This window comes from Rhinopithecus roxellana, chromosome 16 (genome assembly GCF_007565055.1).
Source record: "Rhinopithecus roxellana isolate Shanxi Qingling chromosome 16, ASM756505v1, whole genome shotgun sequence".
Classification (NCBI taxonomy): Eukaryota; Metazoa; Chordata; class Mammalia; order Primates; family Cercopithecidae; genus Rhinopithecus; species Rhinopithecus roxellana.
Window position 1 is genome coordinate 55,078,262 of NC_044564.1, and position 19,383 is coordinate 55,097,644.

The following is a 19,383-nucleotide window of genomic DNA, read 5'->3' on the forward strand; positions in this document are numbered from 1 at the left end:
ATGTGAATTCAGTCTCATTCTCTCCTGTAAGCGTGAGTAGCCAATGGGCACGCCATCAGGGATGAAAAATCCCTAGGTTTGGGAATTAGAGAGCTTTGCATTATGGGAAACCAGGGTCCAGGGAGCGGTTTAGGGTGTTTAGCTGCCTTCCTGTGGCATGGAGGGGACAGACTGTTAGCACCGTCAGGGCCCCCTGACTCTTCTGTGGTCACTTGTCAGTGGCGTCATTGAATATAAAACCCTTGACTCTTTTCCGTGAGAACCCTGCAGGTTTTGAGAGGCAGCTTCAGCTTCTCACAAGAGCTGTGGCCCAAGAAAAATGAAGTCTCCCATTACTTATAATCTCTCAGCATTTCAGAGGAAAAAGGTTGGCGGTGGCTGCCAAGATCCAGCAAATATTTGGTTAGCTTGGAAAGAATGGGTGCTCATTTTCCAATTCTCACAGATTTCTCTATGCCCAGTTCTTTTTATTAAAAACTTTAAATCCAGAGATAAAGTCGAATGGCACTGCAGGCTCTAAGCATTCATCTGTATCCCAGGGAGCAGAACCCAGGATCTAAACAAAGAAAAGTTTAATCAATAGAATTCATGAATTCCCTCTAGGAATAGGACCCAACGTAGCAGAAGAATAAGCAGAGGAGCTCCTATCCATGATTTTCTATTAGTGGATATTTCTGGGAAGGACTTTGGGGAATACCCTTTCAATTGACCAGGGTCAGCAAACTATGGCCCATGAGCCAAATCCTGCCTGCTGCCTTTTTAGTTGAGTTTTGTATTTTTGTACAGCCTGTTGTGAATTTTTTTTCACTTTTGTATAGAGTTGAAAAAAAATCAAAAGAATATTTCACAAATATCTGAAAATTAGATGAAATTCAAATTTGTGTTTATAAATAAAGTTTTATTGGAACACAGCCACATCCATTTGCTTGTATAATATATACGGCTGTTCTTGAACTACAGTGGCAGAGTTGAGTAGCTCAGACACGAGACCACATAGCCCTCAAAGCCTAAAATATGTACTATCTGGCCCTTTGTAGAAAAAGTTTGCAGAGCCCTCGAATAGGAAATGTAAGAGTTGCCTCTCACTATTATTTGAACTAAAAACTGTAAGATATATATGCATAGTTAACTAATCATAAATCAAACACTTGTATAAACTAACACTTGAGTCAAGAAATAAAACATTGTCCATCAATCAGCACCCAGAAGTCTTCCATGTGTTCTTTCTCCTCCACTAGAGCTATGAGCCTTTGTGACATTTTCCTTGCTGTTCTTTGTACTTCTACCACCTAAACTCTGAGTTTTGCCTGTTTTCAAACTGTATATAAACAGAATAACACTGTATATTTGCCTTTGCATCTGTTTCTTTCTCTCAAATTTGTGAGACTCAACTCCGAGTTGTGTGTGGCTATCGTCCTGTCATTTCCTCTGTTGTCACTTCCATGGCATTTCACTATGTTACTTAGGCAAGTTTCGTTTGTTCATTTTACTGTTAGTGGACAGTTGGATCATTTCTTGTTTGGGTCTATGGTGAATAACACTGCCATAAACATCTCATACTTGAGCCATCATTGATTTAAGAGTCTTTCAAAAGTAGTGGAATTGCTGGGCTGTAGGCTACACAGACTTTCAACTCTACCACTTAATGCCAAATTTTTCTTGGAAGAGGCTGAACAAAATCACATTCCCACCAGCCACCTCCTTTTAGGAAGCTGAGGAGCTCTTTGTATGTTATCAGCACTATTTCTACCTCCACAACCCTGGACCTAATGGTGCCTGCTCTCTGACCTCCAGGGACCAGATAAGGTTCATGGGAACTTCGTCCCTTCCACTTTGTATCTTCTCTTAAAATAATTCTCGTCTTAAAAAAAAGTAGCAAGGAAACAGTCACCTTTCTAAGGTTGATCCTTGAAATGTGATCTCTTCTGGATTCACATGCTTGGCTAGCAGGTAAACCAGGTGTGAGAAAATTCTGACACCATCCCCCCACAGATGGGAGCTGAGAAAGAAAGCTCATCACAGTCAATGGGGCAGGTGATATTATAAAGCATGCACAGTGGACAGGATGAGGAAACCAATGGTACCTGCCCCTTTCTCCAGGGAACAGATTATATGATCAGGGTATCAGATCATGGGAAGCTGATGCTTGTGTCTTTCTCTGAACGGTTTTGGGAAAACAGGGCTGAAAAGACCCCCTCCTCCAAATGTCAGTTTGCTGAAACCCCAGCACTGGGAGTACCAAGCACTAGAGGCATTTCTGAAGCATGATGTAGCGCTACTTTGAAAAGGCACAAATAAACCCCAAATCCTAGCACACATTTATCCAGTTTGTGAAGCGAATTAATAGAATAACCAATAAAACATGTATAAAAGCTTTAATTAAATCTGATGAAATAAAACTTCATGTTTTATTTATGGACACTCCCAACATGTAAAGGATTCAGGGAGACATTCATTTTTACTGCCATTTCGTCCTCATATCTATAATTAAATCCAGGCTGCAGCTCTGGCCCAAAGCAATGCGGCATTTTAAAGCTGGACTTGAACATTCCCTCCCCCATCATCTGCCTTTAATTTTAATTACCATTCCCAGTATGTAGGAGGCTGATGGTAAAACAAAACAAAATAATCAAACAAACAAACAAACAAACAATGATGGTTGCCATTGTGTTTTAAAGCGACAGGCTGAAGAAGGATTTTAGGCAGGAGGGCGTCTCCTCTATTTCCAGTTTTATTCTGTACCAAGTGCACAATCCCTTCATTTTACTTTTGACATAAAAAAAGGACTTCATGAACAAGACAAAATAACTTATGATTATATGAAACATAACTGTGACAAATCACAAAACTATACATATTAATAGAAAAAAGTGTACCTAATTCTTTAAAAGATTTATGACAATAAGCACCAGATGTGCCTCTAGAGTAAAATCGGCCCCATATCCAGTATGATATATGCAGTTCATTTCTCTACGTGAGTGTATATAACTATGTACAAGAGTCTGTGTGATTTATGGAAAACAGATTTCCACTTTTTTCCCCCAAAGTGCTTTATGTCAGCAACATTACACAGGATACTTTGCTGTCTGTACAAAATAAATTTCTTCTTTTTTACACTATTTCTCCAATGAGTGTTTTTTTTTTTTTTTTTTTTTTTTTTTTTTTTTTTTTTTTGCTTCATCAGTTGCAAAAAAAAAAAAAAAAAGTTACCGCAGAAATTCCATACCACTAACAAAAAGTGCTATTTAAAAATGCTTCTATAAAATGACATGGCCAAGAGAGTCAAATAAAATACCAAATAATTAAACTGAACATATAGTCACTATTCCCAATACTTCAAGGCAACCGGAAAGTCAGGGTTCTCGGATGAGGGAGTTGAATTTATCCTTGCTCAAAATTGGTTTTAGGGTGCTACTGTGCTTGATGGCTGGTAATTTAGAAACAACTGAACAAAGTCAACACTCTGTTATCAGTGATAACTCTGCTGTGATCTAATAAAGACCTTTTTTTTTTCTACTTTATTATCGCTTATGTAATTTGAGGGAGACGTGGGTAATGGGGTTTAAGTAATATTTAATAGCTGATCAGAGGCTAAATTATAACTGACACTTTGATGCAGTTTCATTAGGGAATTAAGACAATGAAGCCAGTGAAATATCTCCCGGCAGACTGATATTTTTAAATGCAATAGGATAATTGTCTTTGTGCTGTGTGTTTTCACAAGCATTAGTTTTTTGTTTTGTTTCTGTTTTTAAGGGGAATGACAATCTCTGTTTGGATGTTTATGAAAATGGTTGCATATCAAGACTTATATATAAATCTTCTGCAGTGTGAAAGTAAGCAAGGGACAAATTTTAAGGTCAGGAAAGACTCTAGAATCTAAGCATAGTGTGTAGCCTGGAAGGCATCTGAACGTGTCCTATCCTGAGGCCGCAATCTCAAGCCTGCAGCTATCAGGAAAGACCCAAGGTGCAGGAAGCAGGGCTGCACTGGGTCCTGCTGCCTGCATACTCTCTCTGAGACGCAAATGTCCCTCAGGGGCTCCACAATGATGTCCTGCTGAGGAAGAAGGGCTGCAGGTGCCTCTACTGCTTAGGCCCTCTATAGAGTCCTTCTAGCCCCCGTGAGGTAAGAAAGGGGCAGGGTTACTGTGAGAGGCCACAGGAAGACTGCAGCCTGGTTCACAAGCAGCTCCTCTTAAAGAGGGAGGTGGTGTCCATGGTTTCTAAAGTTCAGATTCTGTTTTGTCCTCCTTCCGCCTTTCTACTTTAAATTACATAAAGCCAAAAGGCAGGGCTGACAATGTCAACTGTAATAACAACCTTGCCTTTTCATCTTTTTTCTCATTGTACAAATGAAATGAAATGTATTTTGAGTTCCTTGTAAAGGCTTCCCTATTTAAGTATGAATAGACAGTCTCTCTGAAGATAGCAGAGTTTTTCTTTCTTTCCAGAGTATGACAAAGGACGCACGAGGGATGCTACCAGCTGTGAGCATGCATACGTTAGGCCACTTGCTTAGGCCAAGTGACACGACCCACAAAGCTGCAAGAAGGGTGGTACTTTACAAGCAGCCTTGGAGTTCACTTGTAAAGAAAGCCTGATGTGCATCTTTTGTAAAGCAGAGCAGGTTTTTGCAAAGTGGCTAACTCACCTCTTTTGCAGACTTTGACGTCTACATGAAAGCTTTTCTTAGAATATAGTCCACTACTCGGAGAAACTAGATTGACCAAGTGCACTGTGAAAACGAAACCCATACCTGGTTCCTCATTCACCTCATTCTACTACATGCTGGAATGAACTCTGGAATCAGGGAGAATACTTCCGATTGTGGGACTGTGGAGGGAGACTGGAAGGACCTGTCAATATACAGACTGTCACAGAATCCCATCTAACATCAAGCTGTTTTAGTTGTCTTGTTGAAGATTGTAATGATCTCAGTTTGACAAATGGCATTGTTTCACTTTTGTTCAGAAAAACATTTTTAAAAAGTGAGAAAAAATACTTGAAATATGATTGTACCAGAATGTTAGAACTTACTGTATCTTTGGGACTGGCCAATTTTTATAGCTGATGCCCTAGGACTTGGGACCTCCAAGAGGTGTCACAGAAAAAAAAAAAAAAAAAAAGACTTCCTATTTAGGCTTGATATTTTCGATCAAATGCTCTGGGAAAATTCCAGGCCTTCAAACATGGAACTCAGAAAAAGAATTGCTTCTTTCTGTAGACTTTTTGAGAACTGTCACCTCTTCCTTCCCAAGATGATCAGACAATGGCGGCTGGTTGGCGGGGGGGTACCTGAATGACAGTCAGGAAGAGGGTAAGAGGGATGCAAAAGGAGGGTGGAGAGAAGTATAGGGAAGAGACAGACAGATGAGTGGATATCCTGAAAAATGTTAGTAAAATCTGTGCACTGGAAGTCAAGCATCACTAGGTTTGGTTTTCCAAGGGAAGCCGGCACACGACTCAGTCTGTCCCGGTTCTCACATCTGGCACTTCTCTGGGCACAGCACCAGAGTGGAGGCAATGGGTAAACCAGTCAAACAGTGTTTTTCTTTGAACAAAGTCTTTGAGGTGGAGTCACTAAACAGTCAATCCAGGAAGGTTCCAGCTACAGGACTGTTGGTGCGGGAGGTGCCCACTCCATTTCCCTCAGGTAGCCTTTGCTAACTGCAAAACTAACATGCCAGAGGTGGGGCCAGGCGGAACCACAGCAGTGCAAAATGTCTATAGCTGGGGTGATTACAATAATAATGATTTCCATCCAAAGAACAGACATTTACATTTTTTTTTTCATTTTAAAGTACGTATAAATAACAACTCTTTAAAATGCAAAAACAAAGATAGGCTGCTGGCCTATAAAACCTTACTTTGCTATTGAAGAAACACCGAGAAGCAACTGGTTAGCATGTGGCTAAGAGAAAAGGGAAACCCAGGGAGTTTCTAAGAGTTGAGACCACACTATGCTTTGGACATGGATTTCCCTTGTTGTGCCTGGCTTTGCATCAGGAGCAGTGAGGGCGAGGATTAGGTGAGGCAGGTCACTATGCCTCTGGTAATTGAGGTCTTTTTCCCTGTTTGGAATTTTCAGACAGGGTCATCCCCATACTACATTTTCACATGCACATCATTTCATTGGTGTCCTTTAAGTGTTGACAGCCAGGAAGTAACAGGTATCCAGTAGAGTGAGGCTCTAAATTCCCTTTGAAAAGATAGTCCTGCTGGTCACCTAGTCCAGGAAACCCAGAGAGAAAAAGGAGCAACTGCAATGATTCCTGCAAAGCTAACTCTGCCATTCAGTCCTGCCTTCCGAAAGAACATCAGTAACTCTGCAGGTCCCGCTGATTGGGCTGACATCCTTCCTCATGCAGTCTGTGAGAGTACGGAAACAAAAGGTGGCAAGCAACATCAAGGTCCTGGGTGTGCAGGAGTGGCCAAGAGAGCTTTTAGCCTTCGGTGTAGACAGAGGAGAGCTGGCTGGGACAGCGGTCCACAGCGCTGATCTGCAAGAAGGTGGTGTCTTCAGCCCCACTGCGGAGAGACTCCCCAAAAAGGCTCGAGGAACTCGAAGGTAAATCATACACTGGAAGAGAAAGAACACAGTAAGTCAGCAACTCCTGCCCCATGCCACACCCACTGGAAGTGCATTCCAGTAATGCAGCTCAGCAAATGAGGACTGGGAGCTAAGGAGGCAACCACGCCACCCTGGGCCCTACAGCGAGTCTCTGTTTTCCACGACCTTAGTGAGGGAGGAGGCTGACTTGCAGGCAGCTGGCTAAAATACGACCGCACAAAAGACAGGCTGAGAAGAAGTAAAAGAAAAGTGTTCCAGGGAAGGCTGGGGGTGGCCTCAAAAAAGAGGTGGTGTTAAAGTTGAGTCCTAAAGAGAATGGAATTCTCACAGATGAAGAAATATGGAAAGCACATTCCAGAAGGAGGAAACAAACAGCAAAGACAGAGAGGGAGAGGCATGTGGGGTCAAGGGTGCTGGCAAAGCTCAGGTGAAGAGTATGTAGGGAAAAATGTGTGTGGGCAGGTGTGGAGAGCTAGATCAGGCCTAACTCATGGGGGCTTTGAATGCCATGCTGGAGAATCGAATTTATTCTCTAGGCAATTGGAAACTATTTAATATATTTGAGCAGAAAAGAGGCATATTTTATCCTTCATTTTGGGGAGGCAATGTTCATAGTAGTGTGGAGGGAAGAACGGTAAAGATAAGGAATCAGGTCAGGGAGACTTACTGGAAGGTTATGGCCATAGTCTGGGAGAGACATGATGGCTCCTGCACCAGGGCGGTGGAAGAAGAGGGGCTGAAGGAGGGCTGAAGAGGAAGGTGAAGATAAGAGACATTTCAGGGGTCATTCAACAGGATTTGATGCAGTCACGTGCTTGGTCAAGTCCAGCCCAGGTCAGTCACAGGCAGCCCACCTGGTCTCTCCTGTCAGTTGACAGGATTTTCTAAGTCACAGACAACCAACACACCTGTAATGCCCGAGTGAGTCGAGAAGGCTCTGTGGAAAACATCAAAACTGGTCTGGCCCATGGATGTAGGGACCAGGCAGTCCTCAAATGAAGGCACCACACTGCAGGAGCTGACAGGCGGCACAGTTCTCTGGGAATTGGGGTAATGTGGGGGGCAGAACGTCTGCAGCTGCCCATAAAATCCTGAAATACAAGCATGGCATTGAGCTCCTTTGGGCACAAGTTCCACAGATCATTCCAACCCAGCTAGAACCTCACTCAGCCTGGCTTCATATGACAAATGCCTTTAACTCTTAAGGCCACCTGTAAAATCTTCCAAGCAAACATTTGGAATGCACTGTTGGGCTGAAGCTCTTCTACCTTAGAGGGATTTCCAAGCTTGTTAGTGTGTAACATTTTTATTATGTGCTTTAGTATCTGAAGTGGGAAGCCTTCTTACCTTCCCTAGACTCTCTGAAGAGTCCTGGACATTGAAGGCCTGACCTTCAGGGGAGGTTCCTACCCCAGATTCTCCCGCCGGCATTTAAATGCATCTTCTTTAACTTCCTTTATCCTATATTTTCTTCTGTTTACACACTGGTTAAAATCTTGCAGAATGCTCTTAAAAAGACCCACTTAAAAATGCATCCATCTATCTGTCTTTCCAATAGAGAAATATATGCACATTTAGATCTTATTATCCGGCTAGGTAGACAGTATTCCATAGTTGGATGTACTTAACTATTACTATTGTTGATATTTGCAGTAAATGGAAAAACTGTTATGAAAATGTTAGAAAATAAAAATGAAATACAAATAAAACTCCAAAAAAGGAAAAATATGAGAAAAGAGTAATATTTGAAAATAATCATCAACCTTTTGACAATTTCATTTCATCTGTTCCTTTCAATTTTTTTCCATTCAATGTAGTTTTCCTTGGGGTCCTATGTGGTTCTTTTCTATGATCCTCCACTCCTTTCATGATGGCTGGCTTACTTTTTTCTTCTTTCTCCTTGCCTCATAATACATTTAAGTCAACAGATTATTTTCTTGGAGCGTAATATGCTTTTGAAAATATAATAATGAAATCTTTGTTCCATACTTTATTGGAGGAAGAATTGTGGCTCTGCTGCTAACTCTCTACATTTCATTGTGTCTGTCTCCTCAACTGTAAAATGTGAATGTCATTGTCTACTTCAGCAGGCTATTGTGAAGATTAAGTGAGTCATTGGATAAGGAAGTCCATCTGTAACGTTTCAAAGTACTTTATAAACGTCAGTTATTATTGATATCACTATTCTGGTTTTGATGGAAAAAAAGGGATTAATAGAGAAAGTACCCCGGGATTTTTTCCACAAACACTAAATAATGGAGAATGCAGAACAAACCCATGGACTTTGGACCCTTAAGCCTGTGTGCCTTCCTCTACTAGAACTGCTTCTTCTTGAGACTGGAAGGCTTCATCCTTTATTACAGAAATGAACCACCTATCAAAAGAGAGGGGAGGTGCTATCTGAGTTTATTCTTAGCTCTCTTTAAGTAAAACCAGGGTGAACTGATACATCCAATGTACTATGCTCTCAACCCTTCTCATTTCCCATTAGGATCCACAATGTAGACTGTGTAACTGCACAGATCACCCTTCCTGGGACGCTGGGAGGCCTATTCTATGGTTGTTATGAATATTGCCAAAGAATGTGTGCTTAACCGTCCATAAAGACACATACTGGCCCCCTAGGAGTCTGTGATCCAAGATAGATCAAATGCAGATTTATGGATACGGCACATTCATAGTGGAAAACAAAATGATAATATCCTTTATAAACAGACTAGAGTGCACTTTATATAGAATCAACAGAAAAATCCACATAAGGTTTGGAAGAAGATTAAATGCTTGTTGTTAGTATAGACCAGGAAAATACCTAAGGAAATTCCACATCAGGCCAGAAGAAGAAAGAATGGAAAACTATTGTCTCTTTTCCTTTTGATCCCCAAAGGCATGGTTTCAACAGACAGGCAGGCAAAGGACCCAAACAGACCACTCATAAATACGCATATAATTGATCATCCAATATGAGCAAACTGTAAACTCTCAAGCCCACAAAGAAATACAAATCAAAACAATGATAAAATGTCACATTCTACCTATCACATTGGTAAACATTTCTAAAAATCATTCTCAATGCTGAAGTATCAATGAAGAAGGCATTTCTATGTAGTGTTGTTGACACTGCAAGAGTGTACAAGCCTTTTGGAAAACAGTTTGACAACCTGTATTTAGAACCCTAAAAGTGTTCAGGCTATTAGATTAAGGAAATTCACTTCTGATAAAGTATCCTGAAAATATATTCTGAAGAACATTAAGAAATTCTGCACAGGGACAGTGGTTGCAGTGCTAGTGATCAAAATAGAAAACTATTTTAGCAATAGTGAAGAGCAAGTACTCTGGATCCTGGGGTTCAAATCCTAGCTCAACTACTTACCAACTGTGTAGTCTTGGCAAATTACTTCTCGGTGCCTCAGTTTTCCAATTTGTAAAATGAGGTTAATGATACTAATTACATCATACTGAGTATAAAGATTAAATGAGTTAATATTTACATATTATGCAATATAATTTTATAATTAGCATTTATGTAATATATAATAATATAAATTACATAGTATATATGTTTGCTAAGTAAAAAATAAAATTATTTTATAATGACAATGTAGTTCTTAAAAATAAAAGTTTATTGAGGGAAATAAAATTTCCAAAAATAACAAGGACGTTATTTAACAATAACCAATGTAAGAAAGGACAAAGCAGCAGGTATGTGGCACACCCCCTGTTTCCAGGGGGAATCTTGAACAGTTTTGGCCTTTGGAAGACCTAAGCTGTATACCTCTTCTTGCTCATGGCTCCTCAATCCTGTGCTAATTGACACAGAGACTAATTTCTTCATTCACCCTATTGGGGGCTCTGAACAGCAACATGTCTGAGTGGTTTGAGGGAACCTGTAATGTGCAGATGTATGGTTTCAGTAGTTCCTTGGACTGATCTTGACTTTGGTACCTGGAGGCCAGGTACAGGCAAATATGGCATACCCATGAGGAGGAAAACGTTATCATAAACCACCATGGCTGGTCTACTAGAATGTAATGTCTCCTGAGCAAAAGAGACAATATTTGCTATCTATACCCTTATGCAAGCTCTCCTCGTATTTGTCACCCATAAATTTCCTGATAGCCCTCCTCAGTATAATATCACCCTTCCAAGAAAAGAAGATATTTTTTCACTAAACTCCTACAACTTCACAAATAGGGACATTAATCATTCAGGGACAATGATAGAGACTTTCACTGACCTTTCGTGAAAACCAATTTATTCTCCCTTTCCTATCTTCTCTCCTGTTTCTAAGAGGAAACAGAAGTGTCACATGCTTCAGTCTATATTCAAGTGTTGTGATATATATGAGTATAAAAGGTTTGTGATGTGGCAAAATACACCTGGGAAAGTTAAGTATCAAATCCAACATTCTGGGCTTCATCTCCTAGTCTGGATCTGAGTGAGGAGGGCAGAGTAGACTCTAATTCCTGCCTGTGGGTGTCTTGGCTGACACAGGAAACTGTCAAAACCAGAATGGCCCCACAAGCCTGTTTTATCACTCTAACAGCCAATTCAAGAAAAGAAAATCCTCTTTATTAAATCTCTCCCTCCAAGTAGCCAGTTACTAGAGATGCCAAATACACTGGTGTGGATGGTTGCGGTCACTCGAAGAGTTTTCACATATTCTCTTCCCAGTGCTATTTTCACAAAACTAACAATTTTAAAAAAAATTCCATTAGGGTCTTACCACACACACAAACCCAGAGAAGGCCTAACTCGTTCTCTGATGAATGGCTCCTGTATTCCAGCAGCTGGATTTCATGTAGCAAATTTGGAAAGAACACTGCTTCTCGGACCCAAAGCAAAATGAGGCAAGATGTTAACACATTTTGTGGGCATAAAACCTGAGAGTGGTGGCAAGGTCAGCCAATCTGTCCGTCAGTCAAAAGTGGCTATCAAGTGCTGGTTAGGGTGCTATTGCTGAAACCAAAGAAATATGACAACATCCTTGTCTTTGAGGACTGATAATATAGCTGGAGTGAGAACACATGCATTTGTAATAGCATAAGAACATATACATAAATATTAGTTGGCAATAAATGTTAGTTGTTACTATACATTTAATTACGGAATCATCCCTCTACTTTAAAAGTTATTTTGCCTTCAAGAATGGAGGAGGGGAGAAACTTGCAGATAAATGTATTCTACCTAAACTGCAGTTTCCAAAGGTCAAGGAGAATCATTCTTCCTCCTCTCAGTTTTGGGAAGTTTTGTTTTCCCCTTCTAAAAACAAACTTTTTTTTAAAATTATAAGAATATTTGAGGCTAATTATAAACTAGAACATGCAGACTAGTATAAACAAAGAAGGCAAAAATTATTTTTTATTTCCACGATTCAGAATATACACACAAAACTGAAATGTTTTATATATTTATCTTCTGTTTTTGCCTCTAATATCATGCATGAATTTCTTCACATGCATTCATTCTTAGAAGGCTTTTTCTTTTTATTTTAGTCACGGAGTAACTAGTGTCTCTGTGATGATAGGTTAAAGAGTTCACGGTCCCTTTTGCTAATGATGATAAAGCAGCCCCATGAAGCTTTGGATTTCCTTCTCAAAGTAGAAAGGGAGTGGGGAAGTTAGAGGAGAAAGGCATTACATGACTAAATATGATAATAGAAGGATACCCTCTAGGGCCATGCTGTCCAAGAGAACTTTCCATGATGATGAAAATGCTCTTTATCTGTGCTGTCCAATGCAGTAGCTACATGTGGTTATCACATCACATTTCAGCCACTTGAAATGTGGGTAGTGTGACTGAAGAACTGACTTTTACATTTTATTGAATTTTAATTAATTCAAATTTAAATAGCCACTCACGGCTACTGTACCTGACAGCACAGCTCTAGGGCAATCTGAATTCCCAGGTCTAGCCAACTTTGTTTCAAGAGTAATTCTGATTAAATTCTTGAAAGAAAAACCATGACTCACCCCAAGTTTAAATAAAGCAACATAAATAATCTTAGGCTCCTGGCCTTCAAGATAGAAAGTATATTAGATTTTTTAATACATCTATCTCTTCCTTGCAAATTTGCCACTTCAGTCTTTGTGGAAGGAACCAGAATATAAATACATTAATAAGTAAAGAATGGTCCCTCAACTCTCAACCCTTCAAGAAGCTGAGGAATGTTTTAGGCTAAACTGCGAGGGCACTCCAACCCTCCTAGAGGTACTGTGTTCCCTTCGGGAAGCAGCAGGAGGAGAAAGAAATGTGTCACCCACTTTCTTCACTTCAGATTGCAGGCCTAGCTCTCCATGCGCACCAGGGTGGCGATGTGCCCTTGTGGTCTCCATTTTTCCTACCATCTGATGGTGGAGTATCAACACAGAAGGCTCTACCCAACTGTTGAGGAACATGGATGGTGATCAATACCATCAGCGTACACCTCGTCAAGGGGAGAAGTCATGATCTGTGTACTTAGTAGGTTTGTCTATGCAGCAGATGGCCTTGCAAAACAAAATGCTTGTTTTCCTTTACAGGGAGGCTGTGGGGAACCACCACCAAACTGTGGGCACTAGGAAAAGTGCTACATGGATAACACTCAGAATCGAGATGGCCCCTTCCCTGCTGTAGGCTCAGCCATGATGACAACTCATAGGTCCAAAAGGTCCACATACAACAACAGGAACCCCTCAAAAACATCAGGAAGGTTCCCCAGAATTTCCCCCGCCAGAGTGTGACCTAATCAGGCTTGGCAGTATTCTCTAGGAGACTCCTTGGAAACAATGCTGGGGGTTCCAAGACCCCTTGATATGTCAGATGGGAAAACCCTTTAACTCCATGTGATGCAGACTGTATCAATTCAGGGATCCAGGCCAAGTGCTATAGTTTTTCAGCCACTACCCAAATCTCAGGAGTCATCTATTCCTTTGACTTTTCAGAAGAAACAGTGACTAATGTGTGTGCTTGCTTTTGCTGCAATCATTGTAATTTTGCAAAATGAGGGTGTTAACAGTATCTATGTGCAAGGCAACCACAAAGACTAAAGAGGATTAACAGAGACCATCCAATGTAAAGTGCTGGGCATGTGCCTGACACACAGTTCACACTCTATAACTGTTACTTTTACTTTTTTCTTTTTCTGTTCTTCTAATAACATAAGCATTTCAATTTCTACGTATTCATTTACTTTACAACTATTTACCAAACACTTATTCAAGTGTTGGGGATATAGTGGTACATAAACCACATTCCATGCCTTTTTGGAGCGTGCATTTTAGTGAGAAAGAAAGAAAAACATATAAATGAGAAATCAAGTAACATAATTTCATACTACATATGATAACAAAAAGAAAACTTTCTTTAATGGATACATAGAGATGCAATTCTCTTTTCCAGAATGCATTCAAGATAGGAAGAATGAAACGGAACAAATAAGGAAGTTTTGATTGTGGTTCCCTTTGTTTGGCCCTGTCTTTGATGGCAGGTATAGTCAGGAGGTCACCCCACAGCTCTGCTGAGAACCAGCCCTGGCAGAGCAGATTTCCTGCCATTGGTGCTAAGCAGTTTGTGCCTGGGTAGAAGAATAAGCAGATATCAGTGGCAGAGGCAGAGTTGGCAGTCCCTCGGTTTCTTGGTCGTATGGCTGTTTGCTAGCCAAGTGGAAGAAAGGATGTATATTTATGAGCTTTACAGCTCTAATTATTTTTCTGCAGAGACTATAATTTTGTGGGTTACTACTTTAGGAAGTGTAGCGATTTTGGCCCCAGTCATATGGTGGCTGCATATGCAAGGGCATGGAGAAGTGTGAATGGGTGGGCTCAAACCAGGACCCCAAGGACAGGGACACAGAAGATGCATGACCTCACTCTCCTTGGCCTCCGGATTTCTTCTTTTCCAGCACTCTTTGTGGATTCTCCTACTCTTTTGGGGCCCTTGGCCTATCACCTTTGAATAATTCCTATAAACCAAGTCCAGGTAAAGAAAAGAGGAAAAGATGGTACATAACCAGTGAAGCCCCTAGGGCAACTCGCTCCTTGGTTTAGGAAGAGTGGTGACATCCCCTAAGACCCAGCAAGACAAGAGCCATATGCTGATGGCCACACCAGGGTTGCTGTTTCCCCCAAATACTAGTGGCTCCACACTTCTACAACCAACTGCCAACATCTCACCACTGCTCATCACCATCCCCTTCCATACTTCTGCTGTTCCTCTTCTTCCTCTCTGTGACCCTATGTTAAAGGACCATCTCAGCATCCTGCTTGTTAGTTAAGCCAGAGCAAATGAAGGACAACAAACCTGGATCTGGAGGACCCCAGCCTAATGTGCAAGTCTAGAAGTTCTGGTCACCTGGAAAAGAATTCACCCTATGCCTCTGGGCTGCTTTACAAGTTGTAATATTTGCACAGAAGAAGGATATTGTTGCTCAATTCACTTCAGGGTCACCAAGTCTCATATGTCACATCCACTGTAACCAAAGGCACTGACCTATGACACGTCTGAAAAGATGGCTATTTTCAAGAAGCACTGACTTACACCATATAAGGCCCCTCACACTACTAAAAAGAATTGGACCATCTTTGGTTACACACCTATTATAATGGTGAAAACTGAAAGTGATAACACCAAATGCTGGCAAGGATGTGGAGCAATGGGAACTCTTTTGATGCAAAATGGTACAACCACTTTAGAAGACAAGTTGGCAGTATCTTGCAAAACTAACCATATGCTTACCATAGGATTCAGCAATTGTGTTCTCTTGTATTTACCCAAAGGTTTTGAAAACTTATGTCCATACAAAACCATCTGCATGGACGTTTATAGTAGCATTTTTCATCACTGCCAAAACTTGGAAGCAACCGAGATTTCCTTCAGTAGGCAAAATGAATAAATAAACTGCAGCACATGCAGGCAATGGAATATTATTCAGCACTAAAAAGAAATGACCTATTAAGCCATGAAAAGACATGGAGGGAATTTAAATTTAAATGCATATTGCTAAGTGAAAGAAGTCAATCTGAAAAGGCTACATACTGCATGACTCCAACTATACAACATTCTGGAAAAGGCAAAACTATAGAGACAGTATAAGTCTGTGGTTTCCACAGTTTGTGGGGAGGGAGGGATGAGCACAGAGGTAGCGAAACTATTCTGTATGATGCTATCATGGTGGATAGATGCCATTATACATTTGTTAAAACTCATAGGCTATACAATACTAAGACTGACCCCTAATATAAGCTATGGACTTTGAGTGAAACTGATGTGTCACTGTAGGTTTATTGATTGTAACAAATGCACCACTCTGGTGTGGGATGTGGGTAGTGGCAGAGGTTGTGTGTGGAGGGGGCTGGGGGAGGAGGGTATATGGGAACTCCCTGTACTTTCCACTACATTTTGCCGTGAACCCAAAACTGCTCTAAAATAGTCTATTAAATCAGTGAGTGGACATGTATCCCTTTATATTATGTATCTCTGTATTAGATGCCTTCCCCACCAAAATATGTATTCTATAAAGGCAGACACCTTGACCAGTTTGTTAATTATTGTATCCATGGCACTGAGACTAGTACCTGGCATGTAGTAAGCAGTCAATATATATTTGTTGACGGAATAAATGTAATGAAATCTTAGTTACTTTAATAAGAATTAAAATACAGGTGTTTTACTGATATGATATCTTTCTTCTTTCCATACACCCTAGTACTTAAGAGAGACCTACAGTCCTCAGCTCTCTGTGGAACTGGCTCATCTCTGGCCAACCCATGTTTCTTCCTGCTGAGAAGATTCTTTGGTTTCACTCACCCTTGGAGTGCAAAGTCAGAGGGTAGAATAAAGGAAGGTTTGCTGAATCCAGGGATTCTGCTTCCTGGTGAATGGAATGGGCATGGGAAAGCAGATGACAAAGACAATAGCAAGTATAAGAAGAATCCCTGCTAAAAATACACTTCCACACAGCCTAGAAGTGGGAGATTTACTTGGGTCAGTTAGGTGTTTCCCAGGGATTCAAATGCTCCCTGTCCAGGTTAAAGCTCTCAATCACTCAATCACGGCAGTTATAAATTCTCCCAACCAACCACACTAAACAGTCTCTGAAAATACAAATTTTGATAGGAAAGAAAAAGATAAGGGACAAAGGATAAAGAAGATAAATGTCCTCACTCCCCTTGGCTCCCTTCATTTCTTCTCCAATGCTCGGGATGTTTGTGGAGCCCTTGCTCTCTGGGGGCCCTTGACCTGCTGCCTTGGAAAACCTTCTTTAATCCACGACAGAGCCAATGACAAAAAAAGAACACATAGGTAAGTTTCTGAAAAAGCTCCTAGAGGCCATAAGAATACAGTCTTTGTGGTCGCATCTGCTCAGCCTAATTCTATACATTCAAACTTCGAATTCAGAGAAAGGCCCAGGAAATCATACACTCACTACTTATATGGTACCTTAATATTAGACTACCTTAAAAATTTCTTCTTAAGTAGCCTTCTGACATTTCTGTCCTGTAAGCAGGTACTTCAAACAAATGTTCCCATTTTAGACAATGAGATGGAAGCAGAGGAAATGTTGAATACCTTGCCTTTATAACCAATATTTTGTTTATATGATATCATGTCAAAAGGTGCAAAATTCATCCAATCATTCTAATATTTCTAAATATACAGACATTTGGAATTATTTGTGGGTATAGCATTTGTATTAAAACAAATGGGCAGCAGAATGAAAACAGCAATCATACAGTCTCCTACTAAGTCCAGAGCTTTCTCACTGGCGGGTTCCTTGCTTTGGCATTTTGGAAAAATATTTTGGTCACTGTTATACCAACCACTCAGAATTCTGTCATAAGGAAGGAAAGAAACTAATATTTATTTACTCAGAGACAAGCATTGCCCCAGGTGTTTTACACAGAAAATCTTCATCATTAAAACAACTTTTTGGTTAAGTAATATTGTCCCCAGTTTATAGCCAAAAAAAAAAAAAAAAAAAAAAAGGAGAAGTTAAAATAACTAAATTTATCCAAATCCTCATAGCTACCACGTTTCAGAACCAGGACTCAAATCTGTATCTATTCAGGGACATAGTTCATGTCAGATTACTGGGGCTCAGGCTTCTGACCAAATCAATTTAAATACAATCTTGCCACTTTTGTTGAGGTGTCTCACTGCCAGGTTGCAGGCAAAGTTACCCAGACTGCATCAACATTTTGGAAAGTACAGATATTCTCATTAGGGAGAAAAGTATTTAATTAATTAGTAAAACTGATCAAATCACCTAATAACTGAAAAATTCTACAAACCCTAAAGTGTAGAAACAGAGACATTTCAGAAATTTCTCAAGGCCAATTTTCTGATTTAGCCCCTATTTTATTTCCATCCATTGCATGGACAACTTGGATTTGGGTCTGAATCCCAGATGACCTATTAACCAATTGTGCGTCTTTGGATGAATGATTTTTTCTTGAGCCCCATTTTCTTTGAAATTTTATAGGGTTGTGGAAAATATTACGTACAATAGTGTTTATAAAAGCATTTAATGCATTCTCTGGCACATAGTAGGCCTTCAGTTCAATTATGTAACCATGAAACAAGCTTAGAAACACGTAGAGGTTCTGTGTAACACATAAGTAGTTCTTAAGCAATTTTTATCACACAACCTACTACTATTAAGTATAAAATCATGCTGCTCTTAAAAGCGAAATTGCCACAATTTGGTTATCATTTTTGCCTTGGCTGCTTGTCTTGGCCATCAGTACCATCCAGGTCTTCACCTGAGGTAGGACTCTACTAAGCATCCTCCTGGAAGAGGTATAAAAACTGACTCTTCATTTTAATACAGAATCTATAAATGGGGAAGCTGCAGGAACAGCTCACAGACTGTGTTAGGAAGACAGATTTTTCTTCGGGCTGAGAACTGAGCCAGCTTGCAAAGCACTCGAGCTATTTACGACTGACATTTAAGCAACTACTCTACTAAGAAAGAGAGAGATAATGGAAATAATAACCCTGCAAATTCCATTTAGGCACATTTCTTTTGAAGGAACCCATGACAGTGGTTCAAAAGTTGACCACTGGAGCAACTGCCTGGTCCCTTCGTCCTTGGAGAGAGAGATGGGTTGTAGCATGAAGCCTTCTAATTAGAAAAGTCCACGTGGTTCCAAGAAGCAAGGCCATTTTCACCTATAGCTCTTGCTGCCAACTTGCAGGCCACTGTGAGATGCACTTTGAACATGCTGGGTACTTTCTCCACTTGTGCCCCTCACAGCACCTCATCTGGTCTGTAGCAAGCTGGGAATAGCATTTATCACTGCGAACACATTTTGGCCCTTAGGCTTATATACTCATTTCCAGTGACTAGGTAGCAGAGAAGGAGGAGGTTCTGCTACTCACATCTGCAAAAGGTTCAAACAAGGGGATGGGAGTGGGCAGAGCAGGTGGCTAAAAGAGACAATAGGGAAATAGGGGGAAAAATAGAGTGAGAAAGCAGCATGCTTAAAACACTCTTGATTAAAAGATGTAATCAATTTTCATTTAAATATCCCCAAACCACTCAAAACCCTAGCGCATGGTGGCCTATGGCTTCCAAATTCTCAAAATGATAAGCTGCCAAAATAAACTAATTGCAATGTGTCTCAGTAATTGCCATGTGTGGATATATGCAGTTATAGCAAAATGGTTCAGTGAGTCCTGATAGTGATAATGCACATTCGGAAATTACATAAAATAGAGATTCTGAAAACCAAGAAATCCTGAGGGATCCAAGATGGACCTGAAAGCCAGCTCTGCCATGTACTAGCTGTGTGACTTTGAGGGAACTCTAGCCCCTCTGAGCCTATGATCCCT

At 40.5% G+C, this 19,383-nt stretch overlaps 1 protein-coding gene across 3 annotated transcripts in view; it reads right to left on the minus strand.

The window, feature by feature from the left end:
- Positions 1-2,379: 2,379 nt before the first annotated feature.
- The window catches only part of GLIS3 (GLIS family zinc finger 3), a 491,079-nt gene continuing 474,075 nt past the window's right edge, over positions 2,380-19,383 (minus strand). For all 3 annotated transcript variants that reach the window (XM_030919883.1, XM_030919882.1, XM_010389229.2), the window contains 2 exons: positions 7,482-7,664; positions 2,380-6,582 (listed from right to left, as the gene is read on the minus strand). In XM_030919883.1, coding sequence (XP_030775743.1) covers positions 6,446-6,582; positions 7,482-7,664 — 320 coding nt within the window. In that variant the 3' untranslated portion in view covers positions 2,380-6,445. The remainder of the gene's footprint in view (positions 6,583-7,481; positions 7,665-19,383) is intronic.